Consider the following 10,285-nt stretch of genomic DNA (forward strand, 5'->3'; position numbering starts at 1 on the left):
CACAAACCAAAAGTGAACCACAAAACGAAGAATTTTTTACTTTGTTAATCTCCCCCCCCCCCTCCTCCCCCCCAAAAGCATTCGACATTATTTTTACAAGCTTGCTTATCACTTGCTTGAGTAAAGTTAATCGATTGATTTGCATGAGCTTTGGTACAGAAAAACTTTGGAACATGTTAAAGTGCACATCGAAGCAGTTTTTAAGAAAATAAATTTCGTTCTTTTCATATTTTGATCTTTAGCAGAATTTTGAGACACGATAACATGCATCACGATATGAATTCGGCAAAATGGTATTTAATTTTGAATATGTGAAGTAGCATTGTAAAAATGAGATGAAAATTCTTTATTATTGTATACCATTTCTTAGGCTTTTATTGTGTCAATTTCTTTAAAAATCTTGGATTAGCTCTCTTGTAAATGAGATACAACGTTCATTCTTTTATAATCCGAACAATACGATTTTCATTCCAACGCAAAACACACACTTCCAAGCGTCCAATTATAGAAGAAAGAAAAATGGCATTCTAGTTCATGTTTTGAGTTCAGTATTCAGAACTATTTATAAGTTTCATTTTGCATGGCTTCGATCTTTCTTGCATTTTTACTTTTTTTTCCACGAAAACGAAGTAAATTTTCATGTAATATCAAATAATTTTCTCATGAGCAAAAACATTTTTCTTGCATTTGTCTTAGAATTATACTTAAAAAACCTGAGATTCGTTGCATAATAAATACCTTTTCGCATTCTTTTGTGTTACCATAGTCTGAGAACATTTTTACATATGTGCTGCAGAGAAGGCACGTTGGTATTTTCTCACACCTGTTTGTGCAATTCATTTCAAGCAACTAAATTTCTTCATTCCACCTAGCGTCATTTTTTTTCTTGTAGTAACACGATGTAAAAATGGCAAAACGAGAAGTTGACTTGAAAGATACAATTAAAATGGGGGGGGGGGGGATTTTCAAGTTTTGTAAGCAAAAAAAATCAAAAACTACAAATCATTTAAAATTTACTACTTTTTCAAAAAATGAAAATGTTCTGATATCTGCCCCGAACAGCACAAGCTGGGCGATAGTCTGGATTAAATTAATTCTTAACCTCTTACGCATTAGTTTTGCGATAGAGTAAGGATTGTACGAATGTACATAAAACTATTTAACGGTGACGTAAATAACGTGTATGTTACGTTTAGTGAAAATTGGTTCTGTAGATTTTGTGCAAATGGTTGGGACATATATGCCCTTATTCTTCATAAAATATACAACGTTACAATTATTTTTCAAAATTTGATTACTTTATCATTCAAATCAGAAATATTTAAATAGTTAATAACTTTACCTGCATTTAATCTTTAAAACAAGTAATCTCGAACAAAATTAGAAACTTCAGAGTATGAATGTAGATGTATTCTACAGTGGGAAGATAAAAGCGCAGTATCTACAATTTTTTTTTATTTATTTAAATTTTTGTCACTTATTGTACATTAGATTTATTGTGAAAGCTTCTTTTGTTTCCGCTAAAAATTTAAGCACGAAAAAAAAAAAAAACCTTCGAATTTCAACATTTCTTTCTTGATAGTATAAAATTATCGAATATCTCAAAATCTCATTTCGGCAGATACTGTGCTTTACTTTCCCACGGCAGTATTTCATTTTCGATGGTTTCACAATAAAATTAAGGCAGTATTTGAAGAATAATTAATTTAATTTGCTAATACGATTTTAACGTATCAACAGTATGAAAAAAATAATTTATGAATTATTTGTGCTCGATATGTTACGTTTTAACATTTTAATGCTAGACCTCGCTATCCATCTGCAAGCATGATGCAAAACTGACGAGCCGACAAGCGTGCACCAGAGCAATGGCGCCTGTTTTTGATCATCACAATTGAGGGAAAGTTAAAGTTCTTAATTTTAGTTGAAGTTAAAGTTCTTTTACAGTGCTTAAAGTTCATGATTTTATGAATCCACCACATATAGTTTATAAAATGGATATTGAACTTCATGAACATATTTTTTTTATGGTCCCTAAAGGCTTCAGTCATTCATTGTAAATTTGCTTTTGGATTAATGGTACATTTATATCACATAAATAATAACGTCATAACAATTTTACAGCCAGTATTTGAATTCTGTCGAATATAATAAAAAAAAATGGGAAATTACTGTTTCATTAAATCAGTAAGTTGATCTTCCTTACATTCCCGATGCTAAACCAGAAAACAAAAAGTTAAATTAATAAAAAAAAAATATTAGTGTAATAGCGATAAGTGTTAAGTAAATATGGAATTTCCCAGTGACTGTACATTTATCAGCAGCGAACATGAGAGGACTTTTCCCAAAAATCACTTCAGATTGCATCGACTATCACATTAATCAGAATTAAAATAGATATGTAAATTCCCAAAGTTTATCTGAATTGATAACGCGCTGAAGTTCGTTCAGTCCATCTGCGTATAAATTTCCATTCCTTAGTATCTTCGACATTAATGTTATTCTTACTGGAACATTTTTAAATGTTCAATTGCTAATCATGCATTTACCCATTGCTTTGATGCTTGTTGTTTTTGCAGCTGCCATTTCAGGTATGTTTATTCTCAAATTTTATGTGTATAAATAAATAAATTGTTTGAAGTAAAAACTAAATGTCTGTTTCTGATGAAAATCAATGTTTTTAAAGCAGTCAATGAAATTTGTAACGCTAGTGTTTAAACATACGTACTAAAATTCATTAGGACATAAATCAAGGATCCTAATTTCTTAAATTAGAATTAATTTTTGATCTCTGAACAAACTGTAACATATAGTTTTTCTGAACTTGTTGTGTCCTTTGAAAAGGTGTAAAACATTTATAAAAATGTGGAATGTATTTTTTTTAGTCGTTTGTATTTTTGTTGTTGTAGTTTTTTTTAAATTAACGCTAAAAAGAAAGTACCTAACACGAAAGCAAATTATACATTTAAAAGTTTGCAATAATAGAGTCGGAAAATGTTTGCCAGAAATGAGAAGGCCAAAACAGGTGTTCAAAAGGTTTTTGTTCACGTAACAGATCAATTTAATTGAAAAAAAAACAGTTTTAAAAGATACTGGAAAATATTTTAGCTAATTAATTGTACAAGTTCATTAGGTCAGCAAGTTTTTAATTCTTAACCCAAGTTATTTTGTATACAGGCGAGAATCGGCAGAAGTGGGTCAGGTATCGCATTTTTTAATTTTTTTTTGCTAATTGAGACTTACCAAAAGTGCTGCACATAAAAATCTGATATATGCTATGTAAAAAGCATAAAACAATAACAAAATACAAAAACAAATATTTAAAAATTGTAGTTTACTTGTCTCCTCCTCCCTCGCATGAGGGAGATGCGGGATACACGTGAGTTAGAACAGAGACACAGTTTGAGAAAATTAAATTTAAAGAATATTTTTCTTTGGTTAACCAAAACTGAGAGAAAAATAGAGTCACCGCCCGATCACCTGCTAGCACTAAGTTTTTCCAGTTTGATGTAGTTTGAATATAATTTCATTTTTCTCTGTTGCACTAAAGCCATTTCCTTTAAAAAGTAATTTTTTCTTTCTGTTCGTTTCTCACATATTGAATAACCAACATATCTGTCTATATCTATAACTCTGGAAAGTCTGGAAAGGAATTAACAATAATCTTCTTAGTGAAAGCTGAGTTTGAAATCTTCCTTGATGTTGCCACATATCGCATATTTTCTCTTGCAACCATTTCCACTGTTTGAAATATTTTACTACTCGATACATTTCCTCTTTCGGGAATTTTTTTTTTTCTTTCATACCCCCGGCCTTTTCTAAAGAAAAAAAAACTGATAATCTTCCATTTTAATTTAGAGCAACAAAAGTTAATAATAGTTATTTTTTTAAACACAGCTGGAACTAATATCATTTGGACAATTGTTATTTATGTTTGCAACATTCATTAATTGACATTAAGTTGTGAATATCTTTAGTTATGTTTTTGCAAAATAATGAAATTTTGTTTTGTAACATCTGTTTTGGTTAATAAAAAACCTACTTTTGTGTTTTTTTGTTTCTATACGTTATACAGGGTGTCCAAAAAGATTTTGACACGTTTTAAAAATTCATGAAAGAGCAACAAATTGTCGTATGAATATGCAGTTTGCGCCATAATGCTTCACAGGTTCAAGAATTTTTATGACATCATTAAAAAAGGGGGAAAAAAGGAAAAAGTGTAATTTTAAGTAATCACTGTATCGTCACAGTAAGAAAAACAAACGTCATGTGACGTGTTTAGTAATTTTGTTTAACAGAAAGCAATACCTTTCATGATCCAGAGTTCAATCTGTGCACCGTTTGGGAACGTGGGAGGAACGTGAACACCGTTTAGATGTGGTCCTAGCAATACAGGGTGCACACATTGAACTCTGGAAATAAAAGGTATTGCTTTCTGTTTAACAAAATGATTAAACACGTCACAGACGTTTGTTTTTCTTACTGTGACGATACAGCGATTATGTCTAATTACATTTTTTTTTCTTTCCTTTTTTTATGATGTCACAAAAAATTTTTGAAACTGTGAAGCATTATGGAGCAAACCGCATGTTCATACTACAGTTTGTTGCTTTTCAATGAGGTTTTAAAATATGTCAAGGGCTTTTCGGACACCCTTTATTACTTTAAAGTATAAGTTTGGTAACATATTAATAGGCAATATGTTAACGGATACATTTTTTTTATTTTTAGATAATCAAGTTGTTATTTATTGCAATACACAATAATTAATTAAAATAAGCAACATTGAGAAAAAGTTAAAACGTAAATAGTTAACATATTTAGCAATTTCAAAAGGCATAAAGTTTAGAGAACAAAAAGGTGTAACATTGATTCAGGAGGAACCGGACGTTTTCCATTCCTCCCACAACAGGTCTTTTTTTTTTTTTTTTTTGAAATACATGTCATGTAAAGCGTGCTACATTTATGCTTAGCCTGACCATTAATTTTCTCTGCTAGTTCTTTGAGCTTGTTATATATTTATGATTTTCATTTCCCAAAAAACAAACATTCAAAAAGTAAGAATTTGTACTCACTTCCAAGTTAGTAAAATGAGGTTTTCTGTTTTCTCTTATATTAAAAAAAAGTAACGTCAAAGAAATTTTGAAAGGATGTCTGAGGCAGGCTGCGTCTATGAGACCTTATAGCACCTAGTGCCTTGAAATTTTTGTTCAAAACTACTTCGAGCCCCAGGGCTTTCTACCTGGGGTATTTTTAAAATAAGTTCGAATTAATTTTTTGTAATAATTTTTTCAAGCTAAAATTTCACATAAATTAACTTTTAAAGGGATGAAAGATATTCCACACCCGTTACATTACATTCGATGTCGGTTCGAAAGAGATTTTTTTTTCTCTGCATCAAATAAAGCTTATTCCAATTTTCTCAATTCATTAGCACAGCAGATATAAGGGTTTCTATTTTAGTGAAAAATCCTAAGCTCAACTCAATTCAAACCCAGAGCGAAAGAGCAAAATACGTTACTAAAGACCACGAATTTGAATGCAACTTTTCAAACGTACAAAACGGCCGTTTTGCATTGCTCAGGAACCCTTTAGCATCGATAGCTGTGCAAATTGGTATAAGTTAGTTTAGACCCGAGAAAAGGTTGCTCTTCAAAAAAAAAAAAAAAATTTTTTTAAATATTTTGGTTCATATTTCTATCAAGTTATTTTTGTCTTCGGGTGGGAATGAGATTCTGATCTAATTATGAGCTCTTAACTTAAATTCTATTTTCTACGGGAGGAAGAAGGGACTTCTCATTTCGTTCGAAACGGAACTCGTACCGCTTTTTTAAATCTGATTATTTCCAATCGACGATTTAAATCTTTTCGCATCAAATAAGATTGCCAAGCAATCTTAGGGGGAGGGAGTGAGCGGCAGCTACCAGGAGGCGAAACCCTCTAGTAATTACAAACAATACCATACTTTGTGTAACAACTAGAATCAAGCACGAGTCTATGAGGGCTCCACCTAGTAGCAAAACTAGAACTAAATCTTAATATTTTGCTTTGACATAAATGCAGATGTCCTATTCCTCCTGTCCTCCTCCTTTTATAAAAATACACGGAATGATATTGTCCAATTTGTCCCAACCGTGACGGTGAAATAACGCCTAAGATAGCTGAAGAGGGGAAGATTTTGCTGATGCTTGATAATTGAAGTTGGTAAGCAGGAAAATAGGCTCGTTTAGAGCAGTATGAGCTTCTTGTTTATTAATTTTTTTTCAAAACATAAGGAGGAGTTATTCTTCAGTTAGAAATTTTTATGAAATGTTTTTAAATTGATACATTACAATATATAATATAGATGGGTTATATTTGCACACGATGTTTTCTTCTCTCAAATGTATACTCATTATACATAAATGTTTTTTATTATAGTTTCTACTGCTTTGCCACCTTTTAGCAGATTTAAACCAGCTTTTCAGATGCCTAAAGATCTTTTGAAAGTAAGAATATGCATTTTATATTTATTTGATTTATAATTTAAATGCAGTGACTTATCAATTTATTTACGATATACAATTTTTATCTTAACACAGTAAAATGTGTTAATATATTTAAAAAAAAATAAAGCTAAGTAATACACATTCTTTATTAAAGCTTATTGTTTTCAGCGTGTAACTCCGATTTTTTTAATGAAAGCTTTTACTGAATCTATTTTAGTTTTAAAATTTCGTTTACATAAGTTTTAAAAATATTTCAAACAATTTTTTACAATTTAAAGTTATCTTGCATCGGAAATAAAACTAGGTGCACGACTTCTTAAATCATACCGTTTTTATGTGACCTAATTAAGTGTTTTGTGCCTGTCAACTTCAATCTTAAACTTGCCACTGTAAATGTGTGTCTTTTGTGTTGTCTGAAGTGTAGGCGTTTTCGTACTGTAAACAGTTGCATGATTTAATGAATGAACTCCATTTCTATAATAATGAGGTTTAAGCAAATCTACAAAGAATAATATTTGTATTATGAAGTCTTAGAGAATGTTAGTACTAGCTAATGAACTTAGATAATGAACTTAGATAATGATAAAGATTTTAAGCCAATACTTATTAGTGAATTAAAATTTTTGAAAAGGTTTATTCAAGAGATATTTCGGAAACATAATGATCAACGCTAACTAAGGAATTATACAGTTTACATAATGCATAGTTCAACGAACCATGACAAATCTCACATCTTGAAGAAAGTCAATTCAATTTAAATAAAATGCAATAATAGTCAAAACCTCTACTGATTATGAAAGAAAATATCAGAAAATATCTGCATCTGCGTTTAAGATTTGTTACGTCATGGTTTTTTACTCATATTGTGCAGAGCACATGCGCCGAAGACCTGAAAACGTACGAACACATATTAGTTATACAACACGATAAAAAGAGAACGGCACATAAATACCGAACAACTACGCGCTTATTTTGTTTCCAAATAAAACGTGAAATTTCGGTAATACATATGTATATGATATCGTGAAAGACGGAAAAGTACATAATGTCGGCTTTCATCGGCGAGACACTTGACCTTTCACCGATGATATTGGCAAGTGAATGTTGACATTCACCGGTTAGTGTCGACATTTACCAGATTTTATGTTTTTACCATAACATATATTAGTTGAGTAACAAATATAAAATAATGTTTACTAAACTCTTTTTTTTACATATTTTCAAAATTTACTAAATGAGGCCATTTCCAAAATTTTAAAAGTATTTTTTCTGAATGAGCATGCTTAAAAACGTAAGATTTAACCATTTCTTAAATAACTTGACAAAGTTTAACATTTTTTGACAATTATTTTAAACGGTGCAATTTCATTGTTTCGCTTCTGCACATGACATTACAAATGATGAAATGCCATTCACTGATGCCATTCTAAGAGCGCAATATTTAGCTTTCAACTTTACTCACGTGTACTGGCTACGATATGGTTGATAGCAAACGTAGAGCGTAATATTTAAATCACTTATTGATTATCATAACGTGGACACGCGGTAGACAGGTTGCCAAAGTACATCATTTGTGACGTCATAAAGACCACGCCTTATTTTCAAAACCGGACATTAAAAAAAAATAAAATAAAAATTAAGCGTTGGGAAAATGAAAGTTTTTTCTCGCTCCATGTTATTATTATTATTTTTTTTTTTCTGCTTATTCTATCATTTTCAGGGATTAAAAGTAATACTTTTGACTGAAGGAAACAACCCCATTATGTAGTCAGAATCGAGATAAATGTTCTTTCAACTGAGCAATCTTTCAGAGTTTTGTTGGTTTTGAACCTTTAAATTTTTTTTTGTTCTACTCTCTGTTTACTTTTTAGCCCAATCTGCAGCTCAAGGGACAAGGAGGCGGAAACAGCTTATCAGATTTTGGAGGAATAGTAAACCTCGGTGGACAAGCAAAAGTTTGGGAAAGCCCCAACCAGGACTGGCAAGTAGGAGTCGGCGGTAACTTTAATCAGCCTTTGGGTGGTGGAAACCCTACTTGGGATGCAATGGCAGCATTACAGTATAACTTCTTGTAGAGAATGTATTTAGTTGTATTTCAGCAGGAAAATGTAAATATGGAATGGAGTGGATTCTTCTTACGCAAATAAAGAACATTTTTAACATAAAGACTGAATAATCTCAAGAAGCTGATAAAATTTTAAACCATGAACAAGCAGTGAGTGACACAATCAATCTGACTCTCATAAGCTTCAATTAAGCCTGTCGTCTGTGACTCATCAGTGATAAACCGATCAATGAGTGAAATTATTTCGTGAACTTAGTATTGTAACTAGGTAACTACAAATTTGAAAAAAAAAAAGAAGTGTTTCTTTGTTGAACTTGAGTTGAGCACTTTTGTTGAAAATTTTCGTTTAAAAAACGTAAATATTTCTAATAAAATAAAATTTAGAAATTAAATGTTTAATAACATTTAATTCAAGTTTTTGCATGCTTCAATAGTAAAAAACATGAATTGTCGATTAAGCGGTAAGTTACCTCCCTTAAGCCAGGGCTAAAGCAGAACTACATGCAATAAACTAATTGCATACTTGTTAGCACTCTTTGCTTCAATAAGAACACATCTGCCTCCAGCTTAGTTATTCACTATTGCTGACTGATGAGTCTATAACAAGGATGAGACTACATTGTCTGAATGTGATAACCGGGCTGTTGAAATATTGTGTGTATTAATTGTTGATATTACTTCGAAGCAGTATGAATTCTATATTGTAGTTACCTAGTAGTAGTACGCCCTTCAAGACTAAAAAATCTAAAAACATTTTTTACATTTTAAATGTTATTAAAATGGAATAAACAAAATAAGTGAATTTTTTTCTCTTCATTCAGTTTTCATCCAGGGCCTGTGTTTATAAAAAGCTGCTATACAACGTTGGTTTTTGAACAGTATCTAAAAAATAAGATATATACGATGCATCTAAAGCCTTTAACAAGTAGACGGGTTTTATTACAGCCCCCATTCTTTACATTTGGCATTTATTTATTACTATTTTTATCAAACGAGAAGAGCCCTACTGAGAAATGTTACGTCCACAAAGCCGTTTCTCACGTAACTCCAGCAATAATCTTACAGAAAGGTTGTAAACGTACTTACTCAAAATACTGGCTTTTATCTTTCCTCTACTGACTCAATCGCAACAGTGCAGCAAATTCTCAGCGGAATTGCGCCTGATCTTAAAACGACTCCCTAAGGAGTACGGTTCGAGGAACAAGAGGATCTTTTTCCGCTCGAGTAAGGAGAAAAATTGAAAGTGGAGTTATAGCAATAAATAGATTTGATGGACATTTTTACACATGAGCATTTTAAACGAAAGATATATAGCTCTTTTTTTAATTCTTTATGACATAAAGCAAAAGGATAAATTTCATTTCAGTTTTGAAAATGTATTCACGATTGTTAAATGTGTATCAAGTTGTTCAGTGTTATAGGGGTAATTACTTCCTTTTTCAAATACGCTTTTGATTTTTAAACGGCATTTTATGGGTGATTCTCAAAATAGGGGACTTAGTAAAATTTTAAAGCATTATTGTTAATAAAATTTGAAAAGAAATAATATTTTTTAATAAAGTGTCCTGTGTACTTTACTTGTTGTCAGCAGAGCTAAATATTTAAATTTTCATTTAATTTTTTCCCCATGGTTCATTTGATATAAAACAAAAGGATAGATTCCATTTCAATTTTAAAAATTTATTCTTGATTACAACTCTTTTAGATGTGTATCAAACTGTTCTGTGTTATA

The 10,285-nt window shown here is 31.0% G+C and overlaps 1 protein-coding gene across 1 annotated transcript; it reads left to right on the forward strand.

Moving 5' to 3' along the window:
* Positions 1-2,464: 2,464 nt before the first annotated feature.
* LOC129222413 (diptericin A-like) lies at positions 2,465-10,068 on the forward strand. Its single transcript, XM_054856924.1, has 3 exons — positions 2,465-2,591; positions 6,421-6,488; positions 8,360-10,068. The coding sequence occupies exons 1-3, from the start codon at positions 2,540-2,542 to the stop codon at positions 8,561-8,563; spliced, it is 324 nt and encodes a 107-aa protein (XP_054712899.1). The 5' UTR covers positions 2,465-2,539; the 3' UTR covers positions 8,564-10,068.
* Positions 10,069-10,285: the final 217 nt, after the last annotated feature.

The sequence above is a fragment of the Uloborus diversus genome, chromosome 5 (genome assembly GCF_026930045.1).
Source record: "Uloborus diversus isolate 005 chromosome 5, Udiv.v.3.1, whole genome shotgun sequence".
NCBI classification, from domain to species: Eukaryota; Metazoa; Arthropoda; class Arachnida; order Araneae; family Uloboridae; genus Uloborus; species Uloborus diversus.